The sequence below is a fragment of the Camarhynchus parvulus genome, chromosome 2 (assembly GCF_901933205.1).
Source record: "Camarhynchus parvulus chromosome 2, STF_HiC, whole genome shotgun sequence".
NCBI lineage: Eukaryota > Metazoa > Chordata > Aves > Passeriformes > Thraupidae > Camarhynchus > Camarhynchus parvulus.
The window spans coordinates 4912344-4936349 of record NC_044572.1 but is presented as its reverse complement, the minus strand read 5'-3'; the positions used below and the strand labels follow the sequence as shown (position 1 = coordinate 4936349).

The following is a 24006-nucleotide window of genomic DNA, read 5'->3' as shown; positions in this document are numbered from 1 at the left end:
ACATAGAAGGGAAAGAAAGGAAGAATGTGCACTAAGAGCCAGGACTAAAACCTGCTGATATCAGAGGGGCTCCTACAGAGTTTGGTATGCTTGAATCAGACCCTAAAGCAGTTTTCAACTTCAACAGGGGCAGAAAAACAGAATAATTCAATCTTGCCTTCAAAATCACTTTGAGTTGTCTTTAAACAAAAAGCATTTCAGAAGACAGCACTAGATGTTATTTTCTCTGGTCACCTTCCTTCTTGTTCAGTTGTTGACCATCAGAAAATATCTGCAGTTGTACTTTGTGCTTTCCTGCAAACCTTAAAGCTTTTAGAGCACTGAAGATGAATGAACCTGGCAGCAAGAAGAGGAAGGCAGTGATAAATAGCAATTTTGTGCTGAGAACGCAGCAGGTGGTAGGACACCAGATAAAAGGAAGATTACTGGAGAACAAGAATCAAAGGCTTCTTTCCTTTTAAAGTCTAGGTTGATGCACAGTGGTATTGGATCTGTAAATGCACACTTGTCCTCCTACTTCACAAAGTAACTTCAGGATGACAAATCCCAGGCTGGGTGACGCGACCCACTGCCCTCGGAGACGTTCACAAGTGGTTTCAATAATCAAACAGTAAAACATCTCTTCAGGAAACACAGATAGTACCAGTGACACAAAGAAAAAGTTATTTCACAACTCTCTGCTGCAGGAGAGGCCCTAGAAGTCTCCACCAATCATAGAGAAAAATACTTTTGGCCCTTTTTTTGAAAGGCAGAAGAGGTTCCAAGGTGTTCATGATACAACACAGGCTCCTCGAGCGAACCCTTCAATCAACACTCCCCTCCCAAGTTAGATTTGTGCTTTGCCCCTTGTTCAGGCAATTTAATCTCCCAAAGTTAGAGTTTCCTAAGGGAAAGTGGGGAATGACACTGCCTGCATCATAGCTCTATGTTTATGTAGAGCGCTATTTTAGTGCCATGAATTAAGAGCAGTCAGGAACACAGCGAACCGGTGACAAGCTGGCATGGATTTGTGGAAAGTTACACAAATTCAGTTACACAAGTTTTGCCTGGCCTTAACTATCCCCGTTTTATAAATAGATAAAGAGAGAGAGGGGTTAGGCAATTTGCCCAGGATCAATTAGCAAGTCCTGAACAACTTAGTGAAATCTCAATCTACTTCAACTGCTTGGCAACACAGCCTGCCCAGGCCAGGGCTGACACTGCGGGCACCTCTTAGGAGCACGCTGAGATTTCTCTGGTTTTAAATCCTAAAGACATCGCGTTATCATCTCCAGAACCAAAAAATCCCACACATGGAGGGATGTGTGCCTCTCAGCCCTCAACAGACACTTGTATCATCACATTCAATCTCAGAGGGGTGGGTGGCAGCATTATTTAATATCCCAGTGGATAAAATCAGAGGAAAACAAAGATATGGTCTGAATTCAGTCTCACTAGGATGCCCACATCATGCCATGGCTGAAGCGTGGCTCATACTGAGCAAGTCTCATGCATCCTGGGAGAGTTTCTGCTCAACCTCTCCCATCCCTTCCCAGTCTATCAAGATGTTCACTTCATTTCACAGTAATTTATAGCTCCTGCATAATTAAATAAACTGACAAATGCAAAGCCTTGCTTACTGTGAGAAGCCATCTCCTGGTTTATGCATCAATACTGATGCCGATGCAGTTTTATGTTGACAGAGTGTTTTTATCCGTGCACTTTTAGACTCCAGGGAGCTGATAAATGCCAGAGCAAAGAGGTTTTATGCTCTGATTAAAAGAAATGAAGTAATTGCCATGGAGAGGCTGGAACACAAAAGAACATGGCTATCTCCATTTACATTGCAACCACTGTCAGCACAGCCCTGAACAATGGTATCTGGGAAAGAGTCCTGCTCTCTCCAGAAGGCAGATTAACCCAGTGTGAAGGAGAACACTTCAAACTGAGAAAGTGACACTGTGAATTGTAACAGGCTCCAAAAACTTGGTGCCAAGCCACAAGCCCAAGTGCCCTTGGGGAAAAAAAGAGAAATGTTAAGATAGAAGCAAACTGCCTCACTTTAGGTCTCGCTGGTCAGCTGGATCTGTTGAAGGCAATTTTCTCCTTGGGTCAGTGGATGCACTTTTTGAAAGCCAAAGGAGCGATACAGTTAAAAATAGAGTCATGAGTAAAAATAAGACTTGGGGAGGAGTTTCAAGCTGGGAAATTTGTGCAAGCCATTAGAGGAATTTTTAGAGTTCCCACTTCCAGCAGATGCCCCCGAGCTCACAGATCTCTCCATCTCTTTACCTGCAGCAACCTCAACTCACAGTGCTCCCACAGTGGCTTTCCCCATATGCACAAATACCAATTCAGGGTTACAAACAGAACCTGAGAAATGTCCTTCATCAAGTTGCTTTTTCTGTTCAGCCTTAACAGAATTGCACAGCCCAAAATTCACAAAAGAGGCTTTAATTTTCACTGGTTAGAACTGCGTAATAGTGCAGCAAAATTACTGCCATGAATTCCACACAGTGAAAGTTTCAAGCAGTTAAATTCACTGACACGTTGTGGAGGTACAGTCCTGCAGTGAGGTTTCCACCACTCAATCTCAAATGCAACTTTGCTTTTTTCCCCTCAAAGGATCTCCAGATTGAGATGTACATTCCTCACTTACATTTGAGAATTACATTACATCAGGGGCAAGGAACAGGAACTGTGTCAAGCAGGAGGAAATGCACAGGAACACAAGGTCACAAAAGCCAAAGATTGAATAAGACCTTCTTAACCACTGTTCACAGGCAGTTTGGATAGAGGAGTGGCAGAAGGGAAGGAGTCATTATAAAAGAATGGAAGTCGTTCTTCCTTGCTACATGATTTAAATTTTTCATGTATACCAAACCAGCTCCTTGCAGGGAGGTGCCCCATTCACTCCAACCCTCAGGCTACATTCCACAGCTGATCAAGCTTTTGTTTTTTATCTCGTGGTGTAACTTTCCAGAGAAACTTAAGAGCATTTGTTTCATGGGAACGAAGTGATGTCATCTAGCCCATAACTGAAGCACTCAACAATCAACAGAATTATTCATAATATGCATTAATATTATTGTCAAAGGCGAGTGCTTTGATCTTGCTGAAACAAATCTCATTTTATTGGGATTGGTTTGCTTCCAGCATTTTTTCCTCCTCAAAAAATTCCCCAGAAATTCTGCTACTTCATCCTGGGTCAGGAGGCAAGGAAGCTTAAGTGTCAGAAATTCCCACAGAAACAAAATCTCGTGTTATGACCAGGTCAGGCTCTTCTCTATTATTAATTCATTTATTTTCATTTCTTTCAAGTCATCAGCTGCCTCCACAGAAACTGAAGTGCTTCCTGCCACTGCAGTGAACCCTCTGACCTTGGTTTAGTGGCCCTGCTGTGGCTGATGAAAGGTGGCAGGGTTGGTCCTTTTGCATGTTCAGAGAAAGAATTTGTAAAGAGGAACTTTGCACATCTCTGAGTGCTGCTTTCACAGGATATGCAGAGAGATGAATTTCATCATTTAGGTGTTGCACATATAAACCACGAGTAGCTCAGTCTAGGGAACATGTACAATCACAGGCAAAATAAATCCTCTGAAATGCACAGAGCGAAGACCAGTCAACCTTAAATCTATTTATCAACTGAAAATTGCTCAGCAGAAAAAAAATACACAAATACCTATTGCTAGTGAGCCTTAATACAAAAAAGGCAAGCCCTGACAGCCTTGTGGAAGAGAAACTCAAGCAGCTCTCTTTAGGCTAGCAGAAACATTCAGAGTTACAGCTTTTTGCAGCCTCTCCCAAAACAGCATCAAAAGCTTGTGCAATTACAAATCCAACATGTTATATCTTGGTCCTATCGTGGAAAAAATGTAGGATTTCACTGCATAAAGTCTGCTCCTTTGAGCATTTTGGAAGCCACTCCCTACCTTCCAACAGCTGCCACATAACTGAATTATTTACACCTCATTAGAAATGTAACAGCAGGCATTAAGGAAACCAGGAGATTTACAAAAGAACACAAAGACACTTCAGGTTTTTAAACAGAAATAGGTGTAATGTCCTGTAAAAGGGCTTACTGTCCTCTACAGAGAGGAGAGCTACCTAGAAAAAACTGCATTGCAACGTGTTCTGCTTCCTGGTGGAAAATGTACACCTTTCATTCCAAGATGCAAAGCCAAGCATAGATATTCCAAAGCAATAAATAATGCTACAGGCACTTCTCCCTCACACAACTGTCACTGCCTTGTCCCCTAAACTCCCACCACACTGGCCTGACCATTGCTGTGACTACCAGCAGGACAGGGCACTAAAGACACAGATATGGCTCTTCCCAAATAAATATGGGATTGGAAAGGTTACACATGTACAGGGATATTTGTCAAGCTGGCAGGAGGGGACAGAGCTCTGCTCCCCAGCTAGAGGTGGCACTAGGACTGGAAAGGCACTACAAGATCCATGGGAAGAACACAGTAGTGAGGGAAAAGAGAACTGGAGAAAAATTGTACTCAGGATAGGAAAACAGCACGCTGGGAAGAGAAGGAAAAACAAATATCACAGGTTCTAAATGTACTCTCCAAAAATCTTGGCTTACTTAATAGTCTGTAACAATAATAATAATCAAAAACACAGAATAGTTTGGCTTGGAAGGGACCTTTAATGGTCATCTTGTCCAACCCCCTGCCATGGCCAGGGACACCTTCAATCACAACAGGCTGCTCAGAGCCCCATTCAATTTTGAATGTTTTCAGGGATGGGGAATAATTCTTGATTTCTGAAAAGAAGAGTGAAGTCCGTAGGAAATAAAACATAAGGAGAGGATCAGGGGACAAAACACTCCACAAGCACCCTTTTCCACACAGTCTACCCCCACCCAGGACTGTTTCCAGCACAGCTCTGGTGCTGCAGCTCATGTCAGCAGTGACTGCAGCAGACATCTCCAGGCACATCTGTATTAGCTAAAGCAACTGTCTGAACAGTTTTGCTTTGCATGACTGCTCCCAAGACTTCCAGCTCACCCCAGTTTGGGCTGGGCCAGGGCAGCCACTTAAACACCCTCTCTGCCATCCAACTCAACTGAAGCAGAGCAGGGAGCATCCACAGAGCAGTCTGACCAGCTGATCTTTCCTTAAATGACTTTTACCATCAGATATGCCCACTTCCTTCTGATGGATCTGTCCACCTTTCACCAGAGACCTGTGGAAAACCACCTCACACGTCAGTGATAAATTAGTGAGGTCTGGGCACTCCACTTTCAAGGCTACAAACTTGCTGATGTCAAAATCTGACTAGCTTATGCCAAGAACTTTATCTGATCTATTGATTCTGAGGACTTCACAATCAAATGATTTATATCTGCTGATTGTCATTATTCCAAGCAATAGTATTTTAAGATAACAAGACATAATAAACTCTGGGTTGGCTTTTTGCTTTGGTTCCTGGCTTGTTTATTGCTGGGGGTTTTTGTTTGTTTTATGAACTGTGGGGCTTTTAGAAGCTAACATTTTTATGCAGGTTTCTCCTTGATCATTAAACTATTTCCTTGGATATGCAGTTATGCCTAAAGTTTACTCAAAGCTACCAGGGAAGTTACCTGCAATTTGCACTGAGCCATCTTCTCCAAGAAGAATATTTCCTGCTTTCACATCCCTGCAGAAAGATAAAGGAACAATAAGTGGAAGTCATTAAATCTTTATTTCAACCAACAAAAATATATTAAAAGGTTATTATTTCTTACCCTTTGTTTCTTTTATTAGTATTTCTTGCCTCAAATCATGCAGCAATAAGGACTTCACTGTAACTTCAGTAGACAGACACTAAGTAGCATTCATATGATTTATATTTTAGGTCCTTCACACAGAGAAGAAAAATGAAAACTTTGCAGAAGGTACCCTTAAAAGTGCAAGGAAAGTGGTTTGTCCCAGGTTCTTAGAATTAGCTAAAAAGGTGAAAAGTGAACCTAGCACTGGTCAGATACTCATGTACCCCTTTAGGGGAAGAGACAGTGAGTTGATCTGGTTCTCACCCAGCCCCACATCTCACTGCTCTCCAGCCCTGCAGAAGTTCTTGTGCTTCCACAGGACATCAGTTTAGCCCCATACACTGGGGAAAATCCAGAGAGCAGAAAAATGTTGTTTGCTTCTGGCTTAATGAGCCTGGTCAGTGAAAAAAAAAAAGTCTCCCTGTTATCTTTTTTTTTTCCTTTTAATGAACAAACACACAAGAACATTCAGCATGTGCTACGAATGTTTTGTACTTTCCCCTTTTTAGCCAAAAGCTCTGGTTTTCAGGTTAACAGCAACACTTCTCCATTCTTGAGGGGAACACTGCTTTCACTGCAAACACTTTGAAGTTTTCCAGTTTATTTTCACAGACTGCTCCACATGCCAAGCCAAGAGAAGCACTTCACAGCTGACACCCCTGTTCATCAGCACAGGCTGCAAAGCTTGCACTGCCCAGGAACCCACGTGGAACGGGAGCAAAAAGAGGAAAACAACCCCAAAACAAGCAGATTTTCCCTCCACTGCCTTTGGCAAATATTCCAAATCCTTTCACATACAGAAAGAAGTCCAAAGCTATTTTTTTCTCTTCTCCCTAGTGCATCATGAGAACAGAACTGGTGTGATGGCCTGGCCAAAGAGCCCCAGTCAGGCCCTGGAAATCTCCCCCTTCCTGGCTTTGCTATTCTGAAGAGGAGGCTGGGCCACTGCCAGTTACAGGCCAGGATAATTTTAAACACATCCTCTCCAGCACTAGCATTTGTCAGACTCTTCCCAATATCCAGTCTAGGACAGTGGCATGGCAAGACTTTTCACCCATCACACAGCAGAAAAAAACTGTTCATAAGACAGTTCCAGTAAAGATGAACAGCAAACTGCAGCAGACAGCACCTTCAGCCTTCAAACTGGTATTTCAAGTCATGCCAGATGTACACCTCTTGCTAGCAATGCCTATCCTGGAGCCTAACTCCAGTTTGAAGCACAGGTGTGAGAACAAGTACAGGAAAAATTCTTATTTGCTTTAATAATGAATATGTGTCACAACTTCAGAACTTCATATAGATCTGATAGCCTCAGAAAGCTGACTTTCCCTTCCAGAAGCATCATTTTTGTTTTTCTCCTGCAACCAGCACCTGGTAGCCATTGCAGACAACACAGCATCAGTGGATGCTCTTAAATACATGAAGGACCTGAAGGGATTAAATGCAGAATTAAGCATGGGGCTACACTACCCCTCCTTAGCATCCATTGGCCAAATGCAACATTATTGCTGCTGTTGAGCTAGTTGCCAAAAGAGATACAAACCTGACTGAGCCCTGAACTCCCACAAACTGCTCATGGTCCAGTAAAAGGAGGAATGGAAAAGCTCCCTGCCAATATTTAGGTAGAAGATGCCTTTGGGATCCAGCCCCAGGAGCACACAGAGAGCACAGCACCAAAGCCTGCTGTGTCCTAGGTGAGGAGCTGGCTCACAGGGTGTGAAATGTGCTTGGCACAGGCACAGCCACCTCCAGGAATCCTCCTGCACACCAGCACTAATTCAGAGGGAACACAGGGTGTTCAGGAAACTCTCCAATCCTACTGGAAATGTTTACCCACAGCTGATTCTCCTGTGACAGCCAGGATGCACGAGGCCCTGCCAGTTCCAGGTCGTGGGGAAAGGAATAGGATGCATGAGGTTGCCTGTTGAAGTTATTAATTCTCTTACTGGAGTAAGAGTAATTTCCTCTTCCATCTGTACTCCAAGGCAACCCAGGATGCTGGAGCATTTCCCCAGCAAGCTGGGCCATGCAGAATTGTGCAGCCTTTCCAAACTTCCCCTCCGGCAGAGCTGCATCTGCGGCTCACCAAGCCCCCACAACACACCACACTCAGCATTAAGGAAGTGCCAGGGAAGATTTTAAGCAAAACTAAGGATGATGTCTCAACTATCACACACTTCACAATCCAAAACAACTCAGGCAGGTTTCACTAGTGTAGCATCAGCAGCCAGAAACCAGCAGGCATTCCCTATCAGCAAACCATCCCACCACAACAGAGAAGCTGGACAGGCTTGGAGTGCAAGAAGTAGCAAAACAAGCACTCAGATTGAATCCCATAGAAAAAATGAGCCCAAGGATTCCAGGCCCTTAACCCTCTCAAGTCAAGAGGTTTGCTTTCTTTTTAACTTCAGCTTGGATTAATTAAAATTTACATATTTTCTCACTGTGAACAAAAGTCAGTAAACATGATGCTTGAAGCTGGTTCAAGAAATTAAAACAAGTCATGGCCACAATATGAAATCCAGGAGGCCAAAACAGCCACTGCCAAATATCAAAGTCAAACTACAGAACTACATCACCACTACATGTGGCACTTCTTCACAGTGACCACCCTCTGCAAAGGCCATCACTCACCCCAGCCTGGCACACTCCACCCCAGAGCAGCAGAAGTGATGGGGCAGCAAGATGTCTGGGGAGTCACTGCTTCCACTGAGGAGTCACTGTTCCATAGAAGCAATTTCCAGCTTTCCCATCCCTACCCCAGTGTAACAGCACTGCACCAGCATGAGGTGAACACAGAGCAGCCGTAACACTGGGTGAGCACTCACCCCTTCCTTTAGCATACACTGGTGCAGTAGCAGCATCTTTGAAGCAGGTTCTCCTCTAAAATCATATTTAAAATTAAGTGCATTTGAAGCAATGGGGCAGGGGAAAGATGATCAGTGCTTTCCTGTTTATTTTCATCAGGAGATGCTTATAAACTTGTGAGCTGAATGGCAAGAAGTTTGTTACTCCAGGATATAGTTATTGCCAAGTGTAACAATCTGAAGGCACTTCCCATTAATGTGGTAATGACCATATCCTGGGCTGATACACTGGGAATAAATTGTGTGCCTCTGGCATAATTGCTACAGTGGAAACAGGAAGCAGCTTTAGCATAAACAATAATTATATCACATTTTAAATGAAGTTACAGAAGGCTAGAGTAAACTTTCTTGTCAATAGCTTACCAAATGCTACAGTACTTCTGGACAATCCTGCTCCACAGCTTCATCTTCTTCTCTTCTAAAGCCTTCAAGAGTCTTTCCACAAAATAAGGACTATGTTTTCATTTACCTTGTACTTCACAACAAGAGTGGGAAGAGAGGCTTGGACTCACTCCAGTGCAGAGCTGGATTCTCCACATCAACCTTGAAAGGTTTCACAGGAGGGCAGAAACCCTTCTCCATCTGCATTCCAAACTGGATTAGCTTCCCAGTTTGACCAGACAAGAGTTACATCACATTAATGCCCCCAGGATGGGGCTGGGCCCCAGGCATGAGCTGCTGTATGAACAAATTTCATCCCAACAACAAAATTACAGCTGAACTCCAGCTACAGATTTGGGAGCACAGGAAGGCAATGAGATGATGCTCCCCAGTTTCAAGTGATGTGTTCCCACACTGCTTTCAATTAATTTTTCAGCGGGGCACAGGAAAACTACATGAACTGCATCCTGGTGGCTTGTTCCCACAATAAAGAGTGCTTAAAATCCTGCTAAATGCTCAGATCCACCCTCATCTGTAGCCCTCAACCCTTGGCCTAACCCCATAGTGGTTGTTACAGCCACTGCAACCACAACTGAAGGGATCTGAGCAGAGAATGTCATCCCCAGGAGCTCTGCAGCCCAGCAGGGAGAAGAAACCTGTCCCAGGAGAGGGGAAAGAGATAAGCTCTGTTTATTCTGCCTCTGCTTCCAACCTGCTGGCATGTGCCTTTAGAGCACAAAGGGGCTGTAAGCACAGCCATGACTCATTTGCCCATTAGATGCAATTTACATCAACTGCAACAATAAATTTTCATGGACTGAACTCTATAGTGCATAATTTGGCACGAGGAAGGAGTGGTTCATCCTGCCAAGTTTCATTTAAAAAAAAGAGAAGGTGCAAGATGCAACAATTACTGTTTTCTTTTAATGGTAATGAATAACTCAAAATATTTATGCTGAATGCAACCAATTACTGCAGTTGACACTGTTCTGAGTAATTTGTAAAATACTTCCAGGACAGTATCTCTACATACTGTTAAACATGAGGCAATCTGTGACATTTTACACCAAATGAGTGCATCAAACATTCCTCTGCCTTCAATAAGATGCTGTTACCTGTGTCACCTCTTCCCTCTGCCTTATAAGCCAAGATATAAAAAGCTGGTGACAGGCAAGAGCTTTACATTTAGAGCTGCAAAATGTAAACTAGGCTTGCAGCATGCAGGCAGATCAGTATTTTTACCCCCTCAAATGTCAGCACGTTCAGTACAGCATAGGAGAAGGCATTCAAGGCAATTGTATTGAAGTGCTATACATGAGCATGTCCCTGTTCCTGCTCAGAAAAGCTGTGTGCACTAAATTTTCATACCACAGCACTGAACCTAAAGTCCCAAACTTTAGGGTGAGGTGCAATTACTGCCTGTTACAGTGCTGTACTGAACTGCAGAGCCAGACTCTGAAACATCTCCCAGAGCTTGAAGGTTTTCCAATGGCAGAGAGCTGGCAGAGCAGCTTCCATACTCCCTGCTGAGCCCAGCATAAGAGGAGGGAAGAGAGGGCCAAGTCCACAGCTTGCTCCATCCCTGCTCATCCACAGCCCTCTCAGCAGGTCCTCGTGGCCACTGGCAGCCAGGCTCAGCAGCAGCAGCCAGGCTGCCATAAATTCCAGCAGGGGACCAGCCCAGTGACATGCTTTATTGCCCAGGATCAGGCAAGCACAGCAACTGCAGCTTCCCTCTTCTCTGAGCTGCTCTGGCAGCTGCTGGGCTGTGGTAAAAGACCACGGCCTCCACACAGGAGCTGAGCCAGCAGCACAAGGCAACTCATAATTAACTCCTAAACTCAAAACACTGGAAGCATTTTTGAAGCTACACCTTCATATAGGCTACATGGGTGGGAAATAATTAAAGGCTTGTGAATTATCATTTTAATGGCTGGAGAAACTTAGATGAATAATCCAATGTTACCAGGAACTTTAAAACCTTTTTTTCTTTTTTAAGCAGTCTGAAGCAAAGCTTTGAAAGGCAGAAGTGACTGACAGACTGTGACTTTGCAAACAGAACCATGTGAAGCCAAAGCCCACTGGAATGGACTGTCAGCTTCCATCACAGAGAGCTTGAAGACTACAGCAAGTACTTGTTTTCTTCCTACCCTACCCATAAGATTCAGGCAGATCACTCTGAGTGCACTGAAGACCTCTTGGGAGAGATAACTCCATCCTGTCACCTGGCATAGGCAAACAGAAACCCCAGTAAGGGCTGCATGAGAAATTAATCCCCCATTGTACTTCATTGTAAAAACATAAAATATCTTTCAGAGTCTCCACAATGCACTTACTAGGTACAACCCTTCTCAATTTTCTGCCCTCCAGTGCTGCAGAAGTGGACTGCTGCTTTAAGTAGAGGGTTTGGGGCCCAAGAAACCATGACTCAAATTTGATTTCTTTTAGGTCAAGTCGCTCTGGCAGCTCAGACAAGGGACAACTCACTAAAGAAAGCTGCAGGAGATCTGCCTGAAATTCACTGTCATCTTGGTTGTCTGAATAGCTCCAGGGTGTGGGAAGATGCTGAGGCAGTACAGAAAGAGTTGCAGACCCTGGCTAACTCGGTGCAAGCCTCTATTATGAAGTGAGACAGGCAGCAGTGTGTCACATCCCTCACTGTGTCCCTGTCTGTCACACAGCCTCCGTTATTGCAGCATCTGCAATTTTCCTTTATCTCAGCAAATGATGTCCAGCTCACACTTCTCACTCCTGTGCCAGCTTTGTCTCTGATGGTTTGGTGCTCTCATTAATTCCTTCTCTTCCCACGTGGTTCAAGCCTAACAGAGGATTAAAGGGAGGTGTGGTTCAAGGACAGATCCTGCCTGCCTCGGACTCCACCTCCCATCCACGGCCAAGCCTCCAGCCCAGCAGCAGTGCTCAAAGAACCTCAAGTGCACATCAATGTGGGGCAAGTTGTGCCAGCTAAATCCAAACCCTTAAAAAACAGTTTTCAGACACATTAGCTCCTTCAGCCAGAAAACAGTGCTACAAGCACTGGACCTAGGCCTGCCTCCTAACATGGAGATGATCTAACCATACCAATACTCACAGCCCCACTTCCTCCTGCAAGTGAGGCCTTTGCTTCACACATTTGCCCCAAAGCACATCACTGCTGTGACATCAGCTCATGGCAAGGAGGATTTGCCAAACAGCCCACACTTCTAACAACCTTCAGCAGTTACTGAAAGAGAGAAGCTCCATCTCCAACTTCATACACCACTTTTAAAGTTTCCCCTACTCTGTCAGAACTTCAGTTTCTTTCTCTTGTATAAGGAAAGGACTCTGCCCAGCAGGCTTTAAAATCAAGCTTTCATACGCTGAACAGCAGCTAAAAATGTAACAGGACTTCTTCCACAAATGCATTTACTCACCCTGTCCATTTCCTGACCCTGCTTCCTAAGGACTGCAGTAGGGACAAGGCACAAAGACCCTTTAACACCTGCTGCATGAAAAGCAACACCCAGAGTGAGCTGTGGAGTCACAAGGTCTCTTCCTAACCCTGGAGGCCCAGATATTTTTGGGACACCCTGCCTTAGTCTTTGGTAACAGAGGGAAATTGTCAAGTTATAACGTGGTCTTATTTCAGTATTTCATGTCAAAGTCTTTCATGTGGAAGGAGATGGGTTTGCTTCACGTGGCAATACCAGTGACACCACCATGCTGCAGGATCTCCTGCAGGTCACAGTATTGTAAATGCAGGTCCACTGACAAAGGGAGAGAATGGTGCATCTGACCCCATGTTTTCAGAAGGCTAATTTATTACTTTCTTATACTATATTATACAAAAGAATACTATACTGTACTAAAGAATACAGAAAAGATACTTACTGAATGCTAAAAAGATAATAATGAAAACTCGTGACTCTTTCCAGAGTCCCCACACAGCTTGGCCCTGATTGGCCAATGAGTGAAAACAACTCACACCAGAATCCAGTGAAACAATCACCTGTGGGTAAACAATCTCCAAACACATTCCACATGAGCACAACACAGGAGAAGCAAATGAGATAAGAATTGTTTTCCTTTTGTCTGAGGCCTCTCTCTGCCTTTCAGCTTCCCAGGAGAAAAACCCTGGGCGAAGGAATTTTTTCAGAGAATGTGAATGCCACATCAGAATATGTTCCTGATGCATTTAGAAATAGGAATTTCCAAAAAATTACCATGTGTACATCACCCCAGTTTGAGTACAAGCTGCATCAGGTAGCAGAAGGAACAGGAATGTGATTCCCACAGCTCCCTGCCATGATGGAAAGATGAAAGGCATTCTGGCAAATATACAACCAATTTGGATCAAATTAGGCCACAACAAAATTGACACAGGGGAGCTGAAAAAGGTCTCCATTTCCCAAAGGCAATCAGCATCCTGCTCTGGAGAAGCAGTGAGTCTATCTCTATACAAAAGGTCCAAGGCATTCCCCATGCAGCCAAGAGCTGTCCCCATCTACAAAGCCACCCACAGCTCCTGCTCAGCCATGTCTATAACATGACACAAGAGGAGAAAGGCAGGACAGCCAGGGCTCACAAGAAACCTGTCAAAAAGACTTCCTTCTCCAAAATCTGTAAGGTGATCGTTTTAAGCATGACCAGCACAGGAAGAAGGATCTCTATTTCATCTAGTTATCCCCATAAAATGGAGAAAGCAGTTATAAAATCAGGTATCTGTACAAGGGAAACAAATCCTCACTGCACTCCCAATCTCACTTGGTGATGCTTTCCAAGCTGCCATGAAGGGATAGATTTCTCTGTTGCAGTTCTTTGTTTGTTGTCCTAAATGTGCGTGGATTTTGCCTAACTTTTGTTTTTGAAAGTATTCACTTATCTTTTTAATATCAAAGTTTTATTAGAACTCTGCAAGGCAAGATATAATTCAATCTAGTAAATATAAAAAATATTTTCTGATGCAGCCTTGCAAAATTTTCTAATGTGTTTAATATATTACTACACCAATTTAGCAAGTGGCCCTTTTCTCCTGCTTTAGCATAAGACATGAATGAAAAGACTGCAGTGGTCTGAATAAATGTTTAAAGCACCTCTACATATGCAGCTTTTAGGATCTATGAAGGCCAGAAATTCTGGTGTACCAAACCAGGGAACAATTTCCAAAGTTGTCTTTTTGAAGTGAGTTCTATTCACATCATGTATCATCACAGCAGAACAGATGAACAAGACAATTTAAACAATTACTCTGCTGCTGGAGAGATGCTGCAAGAGCCTGTATTGGGTGACCTAGTCTCAGCAATCTACACCAGATAAAGGCAGTGACATGAGAAAGATGTCACAAACAGTGTTGTACATGTGTGAATGGCACTAGGTCTCTTCAGAGTAAAAGCTCAGAGTCTGTTACATTTTCACTTGATACATTTAATGCTGTAGCCATTGAATGATTATTCCCCCTGGAAACACATCAAATTCAAACACTCCTGACAATTTGAGAATTGCTAAAAACCACCATTACTTGAGTGTACAACTCAGTCATGGATCACTGACCAAAACCTGTCACTGCTGCAGAACCTCTAGGAGATCACCCAAACTCTATTTTCCCACTCTTAATCATATTTTTCTTGCTTCTCATCTCCATGTAGCAAAGCAGAGAGAAAAACCTAAAAACTCCTGTCCCTTTTATAAAAGGCCAGAGCAATTGTACCAATTCTACCAGTTCTACCAGTTGGGTTTTCCTTTGGACTAACCCAAAGTTACTTTGAGTAACTGCAGGACAGCCAGTGACCAAGTTCAGAGGCAGCTCCTGGATGTGAGGGAAAGGACAGGGGGACAAACACCTGACTGCAGCAGCCACACCTTCAGGCATCACCCTGGAGCCCACCTGCACCCCTGTACTGCATGGAGTTCCCACGAAGTTGGGGCATCACCTGGAGCTGCTGCCGGGCCCCAGCACCTCTGTGATTTCTGCAGCAATGATATTTTACCATCAGAGGTTGAAATCCCAGGTTTTTAGACTACAGAGCAAAGACTGTCTTTATTCACTTTGAGGAGAACTGTCTCCATAGGAGTTATTGTTTCTGGCTGTCTGCAGATTTGGGATTACATCTGGTTTGTATTATCTCTCCACAACCACAGGGAAGTTTCCTTTTTTTTAAACAATGAATTTCTGGATGATTCAGTGGAAGAAACAGCCACCAGGAAAGCATGCTGGTTTGCCAAACCATCACAATACACCCCAGTCTGACTGTACAGAGACTGGGCGTTCAGTGCTCCTTGGGCCCTTGACACTGCACAGCAAGGTGTTTATTTGGGGAACAAATAACCCAGTTCAATCTAGAGCAGCCTCTTCTCCTCCTTCCTACTGAGACACAGAAGATAACATTTCTGTTCTTCTGGCTTCTGAGTTATTTACAAATTAAAGCTCCGGAATTTCTATTAGCTACCAGCTCTGAAGGCTATTTCTACCCATCCCATACTATAAGAGAGAAGAGACCAAAGTACTCCTCTCTGAATAAAAAATTGCACTTCTCACAGCTAAGCAATAGCCAACTTTCAAATTACTGGTGTCCTGACTGAAAATCAAACTGGAAAGTAGAGGTGGAAAGGCTCTGCACCCTATTATCCATTCCTCAATCCTCCCCTACCAAAGTTCACTTCCAAAACACATCCCTCAAAGCAAGATCACAGCACTGCAGAGAGGAGGGCTTGAAGTTCTCCCACCGTATTCTACAGAAACATGAAAGCACACTATTTCAGAGGCATACTGGAATCCAGTTTAACCACAATACCTGCCAGCATGGCTATCAATGCATTAATCAGCTACATGAAAATTAAACTTGAATCCTGTAGGACAGCCAAGTTCTGCCAAAATACATCCAACAGCTCCTTCATCTTAAATCAAAAACTTGCAACTGGAGGTGAGCTCCTGCAAAAATCCCACATGCAAGTATTGGTGATGTGTACGTGCAGATAAATAGATGCCCATTGTTCAGAAGTTATTTATTCTTAGTATGAGTAAAGAGGCAAAGAATTAAACTTTGATTCCCTGTCAAAATCATCCTAAGGTCCCCCCCAAAAAAATAAAAATTAACCTATCTGGCGTAAAAGCACAGCAAGAATATTGTTTTCAGGGTCTCTTCAAAGCCACTTTCAAACAGCTGTCCCAGCACCCTGCTGCCCACATTCTGATTTTGAAAAGACACCAAAAACACCCCAAACATTTTGTGTGGCAGCACAGGCTGATCTAACTCAGCATATAAAACATGTTGCTGCTCCTCTCACTCTGTAAGAAGTAGAGCAGCAAACAAACTAATAGCAGGATTGCTGCCATGCCAATAGTTCAAGTGCATGCAACTCTAAACCACTTCCCAGACTTTTTTTTGTTTTTACAAAAAAACAGGCAAGTATCACATTTATTGTGCTGCAATAGGAGAATCTGGTTATATTTAAGCAGTGTATTATTTCACCTGGACTAACTAAAATATTCAGTTACACAACAGCTAATCATGAACAGAAGATAAGCTCAGAGATAAAAATAGGGAGAAAGACAGAGAGACCTTGTAACAGTTAATCAGCATGATTCATTTGTCAGCCTGCCATACGCAGCACCACCTGAAAAAGAAAGCCTTGAAGTTCCCTCCAATAAATCTTTTTAAGCAATAAAACCTCTAGGGTTGGTTTTGCTTTAGTTTTATTTCTAAGTCATTCATCAAACTCCTGCTAATCCCCAAATACACAGAGGAATCAGAGTCTAAATGGAGAAGAGGTACAACATACCCTGAGTGTCACCCAGCCCAGATTAGCCTGGCAACGACCCCTGACAGCACTGTCAGTCTTGTTTGACTTCCATACAGAAATGTGCCTGAGCAGATTCCTGCAGGACAGCCTCACCCAGGGCTTCCCAGTGTGGCCCTCTGTCCCCAGAGCTCTGGCTGCTGCCCAGGCACCTCACTCACTGAACATGAGCCGGATCACTGGCACTGCAAATCCTCCTTGGGATCACCGTGCTACGCAGGAACCACAACAGGGACAGTAGCAGCTGGCACCAGAGAGGGGACAGGGACAGGGCAGGGAAGGCAGGGAGTTGCCAACTCCCAGATAAGGCTGGCACTGGTGATTTTGGAAGAAGATGGTGACTGTTTGTAATCAATTGTTGCTGTGGTATAGAGTGTTCATGAAAATAAAACTGATTTTGTCTTCTCCTTTGTCTTTGCCATAAGGCCTCAGACATTTCCCATCAGCCCTTGCAAGATGAAAGCAAAAAAAAAACCATCACTTTGGGCAATGTGGGAGACTTCAGCATTTATTCCTGAACAATGGTGTCTATTCAAGTTTCAGACTCGCTCTGGCTGTTAATTAGGAAAGTAAACAAGAAAAAATATAATTTAAGCCTTCACTAGATATTTGGCTTTCTACTCTCCTCTAGAGAATACTGACAAACTCCTCTCGTGTCCAAAGCAGGGATTTGCACTTCCACACCAAGACAGCTCCCCAAACCTTAATTGGAAGTGGCATTAAGTTCAAGGCAGGCGTAGGCAGAGCAAGATTCAGCAGCAGCAAAATTTCATTAAGCCAGTTTTTCACGTGTTAACTTCATTTACCCATTTAAGATTATGCATAATTTAGAAGTATTGAGCAGCTCCACTGACAGAAATATGTTCTCTGATCTCAGTGGTGATTTACAGCCCCACTTCTGGTCTACAGTGCCCACAAAATTATATTTGGGACCCAATATTCATCGTTTGGGCTGTGCCACTGGCCTGCCTGTCCAACTTCAGATGTGCTAATTACAGTCATTCACTCATGCTGTGTCTCTAATTTTATCAAGTTGTTTTCTCCAAGGCGTAATATAAACAGAGTTTGGAGATTTAGTGTAACCAGCTGAACATTTTTTTTCTGCTGGATGGCTGCTTGCTTTGGGCTGGCTGTTCCAGGTCTTCACTAAAGCCCTTCAATTTTGACCCTTCACAGCTGATCCTGCTCTGGTCTAAAGTTCACCCCAAGTACAGCTGCCCCTCACTACAGATACAATATCTGCAGTTCAGCCATCACTTGATGTGCTTTCCTTTAGAGCCAGATACTTTAAGCTGACCCAGGGGACCAAAGTTCAGTTATTTTAAACACTTCCTCTGAGAGCATCCCAAGCATGACTGCAAGATTTCCACCTGCCTTTCCCATCAGGCATGACCAGTATTATGACCCCTAGCATGAAGCAAAATGGGAAAACCATACAGATATTCCTACAGTTGAGGAAAGGTCCCAGCTGCACTCCAACTTTCAACTGTGTTTTCCTCAGCAGCACACACACATCTGGATAAAATGGAACACAGCATGATGAACTCCATTAAGGAAACATGTTTCATCCCTCAAAGGCATGACAGCTTGCCTTCTGCCAACAGCCCAAACAGCTTTGCATCACAGGTAGGAAACCACGCAACTCTCCTTCTGTATCCCGCTTCTCCAAATTTCCCAGACCGCTGTACCCAGCACAATGAGATAATCCAAATCCTTTTCTGTGATAAAATATTACACAGTTTTTGGAGCAGCCTCAAAATATTGGGATGAAGCACATGCAAAGGGGCTGATGCATAACCACAACCTTAAGATGCAGCAATGACACAGCTCTGATTTCTCTGCTGAAGTTTGGGCAAAATGCTTCGATGAGCAGGATGAGAATGGTCACAGCAGGTTTGATCCAGTTGACTTCCAAATGATGCAATATGAATCATATTTTCTTCAGACCAGCAGTTTGAATTTTGTGAACACAGTATTTTTGCTGAGTGCAGTAAAAAAACCCACCCACACCACATACATAAATTTATTATCTCTAATCTTTACCACATTTACTAGTTTTGCTTTTCCACTCCAGCCAGCCAAATGGAGAACCACCTCTCTTCAATGCATGAAACATTATGCAGTATCTTCCAAGAAACTGAGATTTAACACGTTTCTGCTGCTTTAACATACAGATTTCAATTTCACTAGACCAGAAGATAACTGAATCAGCCAAGCAAACCTACTGCAGGTCACAGATGAACACAGTTCTGTCAATTACTTATGGCAAAGTGAAAACTTACTGCCATGTAATTGGCGACTAAGTTGGTTTATTACTTTACTCTAAATTCCCAGAGCTGCCTCAAGTCTTATCTCAAAAAACAAAGTTCAGCAACAAGCAACCAGCTATGAAATCAAAACTGTCTCCAATGAAGACAATGATTCTTGTTAAATCAGAATTTTAGTTGAGACCAGAAACTGAAATTTGAGACTTCTTTCTGGGAGAAGAATTCCACCTGAATAATTTCCAACTGTTTCTTTCCTTTTAATCCAAAATAACCTACAAAAGCCAGTCAGTTTGATTGAAACTATGAATACTTGTGGTATTTTCTAATTAAAATAACATTTTGGCAAAAAAATCACCTCTTCTTGTGCAGCTATAAGAGGACAGAAACTTACTCCAGCACAGGAGTAGCAATGCTTATAATGGCATTGTACCAGAGGAGAGTCAAGCTCACAAAATTCCCAAGAAAGAAGAGGCTGTTCCAGTAGCAGTCTGTGGCTGGGATTGTGTATATTACCCACAAGCAGTATATTCTATTTTCAGCACATATTTAGGATTGCAAATCTCAGTCTTTTTAACACAGAACAGACCAGCTTAGCATCTTCTACTGAACTACACCACACCTTGACACCAGGAGAGAGGAAAATGTGATTTAAAAACACATCCCAGACAAATACCAGCATAGAAACCCATGAATTTCAGTGATCTGTCAAATCACAGGCCATTAGTTAACTGGGCTTTGCCTACAGAAGTTTTTCCATTCTTTTTATTTCCTCTTTTTTTTTAAATAAAATTACTCAAATTCAAATTTCATTATGTTCATCTTACAGTTAACCTCAAAAAAAAAAAGCATCAGAGCTGGAAGGACTTTTTATTAAATTGCTCAACTCTGCCTACAAAGTGCTCTTGGTAATTTGTAGCTCTGCAAGAAACAAAGCCAATGGAAGTTTTCCAGCTTTCCATCAACTACACTTTGCAGCTGAATGTTGACATTTAGAAAGAGATTCCCTACATTAGAACTTTCAACACCCCAAAATTTACCTAAATTTGCCCTAGTCATTAAATATAGACATAGCATATAGAATACAAACATTTGAATTCTGCATTTTAATAAAACTCCTACCTTTACTTCTCTCTCTTTATGCCCTCAGCAAGTTATGGGATGAGACTCTGTGCTCAGCTACTCTGTTTCAATAACATTTTACAACAAAGTGAGAAAAACATAAAATACCTGTGGATTTGCCCATTTTTATGCAGGTAGTCCAGTCCCTCTAACACTTCCTTAAGGATTGTGGCTATACAGGTTTCATCCAGGACACCAGTCTTGTGTTCTCCTTTGGCCACAATGTGCTTGATAATATCCAAAACAGAGCCTAGAGAAGAGTTAAACACCTTAGTTTAAACTAGAAGAACTCATTCACAGTTAAGTGTAATTTATCATCGTTTAATATACAAAAAAATCACTGATGATGGTCAGGATCAGAGTCAGAAGATGAAACTTTTGCTGCAGGAAAGCAGAGGCAACAATGCACCCCTGGGAGCAGAGCCTCAAGGGGGGCTGTAAAACCCCTGTGAACACAAGCAACTGAGAAGTTATTTGAACAAGCCAAAATGTAAAATGTACACACACATGACACTTGGAAGGTTTTAAAGCAGATACTGATGCTACAGCTGGCTTAGTGCTGAGTACTGGAGAAGCTGAAGGGGGAAATGGAAAAAGCAGGGGGCTGCCAGGACTCAAGCTGAAGGTAAGAAGCTTGATAAAATTAGGCACTCTTTTTCAGCTCCTACAAATTCTGTGCAGAGGAATATCAGAAAAAAATCTCATCTGTTAAGGGCTGGTACAACCCTAACAGGAAAAAAAAAGTGGAAATCATTAAATAGGGAAGAAATGAGGCTGAGTTCTGACAATAAGTCCCTTCTTCACTGTGTACAAAACTGGAATAGCTTAGATCCTTCCCTAGAAGCATGTTTAGTCTCTCTCCTCAGCATGGTGTGAATTACATCATCTTCCATGACAAACCAAGCTTTAGAGAGCAAACCACTTCTTCAAACTGCACCCCGGAATAAACGGAACCAGTGACTCGCAGCAGGGCTCTTGTGCAAGGCCCAGCTTTTCACAGACACTGCCTACTGCCCTCTTTGTATTTGCAGCTGGACTGAAGATACTTCTCAGAACTTCTTATTGCTCCAGCATGGCATGGCTAAGCCTCTTTTCCAAAGCCTGTGCCATTTAGCCCCTTCAAACTTGGGTTTCTGTGGTTTAATGGCTGGATAGGGACTGGAAGGGTTTTTACAGCTATGGGCACAAAGCAATGTCAGCAGTACTGGGAAGTTCTTAAAGAATGAGAAAAGCAGGCACAACTGGAGAACATAAATTGCAGCTTTATTTGTCTTTGAACAGGAAACTTACAGGGAAAGAACATCCCAGTACTAACTCAGCTAGTTTAGAAAAGCTGGGCTCAGTTTTAGAAAAGTTTAGAGAAGTTAATTCTTCTTAACTCACAATCAAAAAAGCAAGATAAAATCATTTTTGGATTTAAGAACAGAAACTCTCATGAATTTGGCTGATGGGAGAATTAGAAGTTTCACCTTGTAAATTCCTGAAGTGAGTGAAAAATACAAAAGAGGTTTTTTGTTTGATTTTCTTCTCACCCTTCAGGTTCAGGTAGACAAAAAAACCTTCCTCTTTAACATTTATTTTATTAACTATCCACATTGAATTTCTAGGCTAAAACAATGGTACAGATCAGTTTTCACTGAGAAGAGTATTTTCCTTTTGGACTCTCCTATGAAAGCAGAAGCTGCAAGGTTTGAATACACACACCATGTGGAAAGGCTCATTTTGCACAATTCAAACTGCACAGGAAACAATTACATGAGTGCACAGTGTCCCTTAGTTGGTGTAAAGCAGTATTTGCTGAGCTCATTTTAAAGCTTGCTGCAGAGCTACTATTTCTCACTTTCCATCTTCTCTGGCCCAGTGGCACCAGCTTCACCTAGACACCAAGACCTCCAGTAAACCCAGTGAAAATAAATTGAGAGATAAATTGGTTGCCCTGAACAGCACCTTCAGCTTCCTCTTACCAAAAAATCTTTTAGTTCAAGATATTTGCAGACACCACAATCTTAACACAGAAGACTCTAACAAAAATTTTAAAAAACCCAGAGGAAAATGAAAAAAAAATACAAAAATGAAGTTACATAACATTGCCCCAACATTTTATGCAAGAATACTCAGTGTTCAGCCTTCCTTTACCCCACCCAGCAGAGAAACACACTCATGTTTAGTGAATTTTGACATGGGTCTTACCCAAAGGTTCTACCCAGACATAACTCAGGTTTAGACATATGTTGGACTTCCTGCATCTGAGCAAGAATATCTTTACTGAAGAAAGCTAAGATTTCAGATGTTGGAGATGGACCCCTTCACTGAAATCTCATCTTTATGTTCTGAGAAAAGCATCTTCTGTTGTGTGTCATAAGGACTCACCTGGCTCTCAGCCTATCATGCTTTCACATTTAAAGAGTACGTGCTTACAAACTTTGAGGCTTCTTATTCTGGACAAGAATTTCTGTGACATTGAAAAAATCCCACCAAAGAAGCCACTCCACATCCACTGTTCAGGTTTTTCCTCTGAAATGTGCCTTAATCTGCAGAACAAACTGTCACTTGTTTCAGAAGTCCAGTGAAAATATGTGGTTCTTCACGTACTCGTTTTGTCCTCTTTCCACCCACGACTCCGTTAGCAGACGTGGTTCACAAACATTTCCCTTCTCCTGCAAAGGGCTCAGGGAACATGAGGAGGCAGATCATATGGTGCTCAAATTCATTTGGTCAAAAAATCCTCTATTTAGCCAAGTTAGAGTTTGTATTTAACCCTGAAAGGGGGGTGGAGGGTAGACAGACAAGAGGGCATGCACAGAGGCAGCCCTGGTTGTGAAAAGGCTGATTCACACCCAGGCTATATCTGCTCCCAGTCCTGCCTGACACTTTTTAAGTACATTTATTTTAAAACCACTTTCACATTGAGATGTTCATAGAAGTGGGGGAATTTGCCAGTCCTCTGCAGAAAGAAGAAGAGCAAAAACGGGGCAGCAAAATGCCCACTGCAGGAAACAGCTGAGAAGCAACCCAAAAACCACCCTTCAGCTGGAAAAAGGGTTCTTAGAATCATCCCCCTTTGTCTGCTCAGGGTTTGGCCACTGGCACCACAGCACCATGAAACTGATTTTTCCAACTCACAAATCAATAACTTTGGGAGTTGGTTCTGACTCACAACCTAACTGCAACTTCATTAAGCACAGCACCAGGGAATACAGAACAAAGCCAAGCTGCATTTCCCAGCACTGCTCCATGGAATGTTCCAGCATTCTGGCTCAGGAAGCCTGGCATGGAGCAACAGAATAACCAAATCCCCAAAGAGAACCCCACAGCCAAGATAGGAGATGCTTTGAAAGGAGAAGTCAAGGGAATTTCACTGTCAAGGAAAACACCTCCTGCTAGAAGGGCAGGACTGGATTGCAGCAGGAGGCTGATCAATTCCATGCAAAGCTGATGAATTGATTGCTGATCAATTCCACGCAAAGCTGATGAATTGATTGCTGATCAATTCCACGCAAAGCTGATGAATTGATTGCTGATCAATTCCACGCAAAGCTGATGAATTGATTGCTGATCAATTCCACGCAAAGCTGATGAATTGATTGCTGATCAATTCCATGCAAAGTTGATGAATTGATTGCTGATCAATTCCATGCAAAGTTGATGGCAGAGGTCTCAGTTAGTGTGTGACACACTCACCAGGGTAAGGCCTCCACTCCCTCAGGATACAAAATCCCACACCAACTCCATTATACTGGACCAAGAGATGAGGGAATCAGAATCTAAAGGGGGAAATGACTGTTCTGCACACTGGCCTGTTCCCAATCCAGCAATACAATAACTGCTAAAATTAACTGGAAACTAATCCAGC

At 42.9% G+C, this 24006-nt stretch overlaps 1 protein-coding gene across 1 annotated transcript in view; it reads right to left on the bottom strand.

The window, feature by feature from the left end:
- Positions 1 to 24006, bottom strand: part of OXSR1 (oxidative stress responsive kinase 1) — an 87757-nt gene that overhangs the window by 28314 nt on the left and 35437 nt on the right. The window contains exons 4-5 of the mRNA XM_030966295.1: positions 20262 to 20403; positions 5576 to 5631 (exon numbers count right to left, since the gene is read on the bottom strand). Of these exons, the coding sequence (XP_030822155.1) occupies positions 5576 to 5631; positions 20262 to 20403 (198 nt within the window). The remainder of the gene's footprint in view (positions 1 to 5575; positions 5632 to 20261; positions 20404 to 24006) is intronic.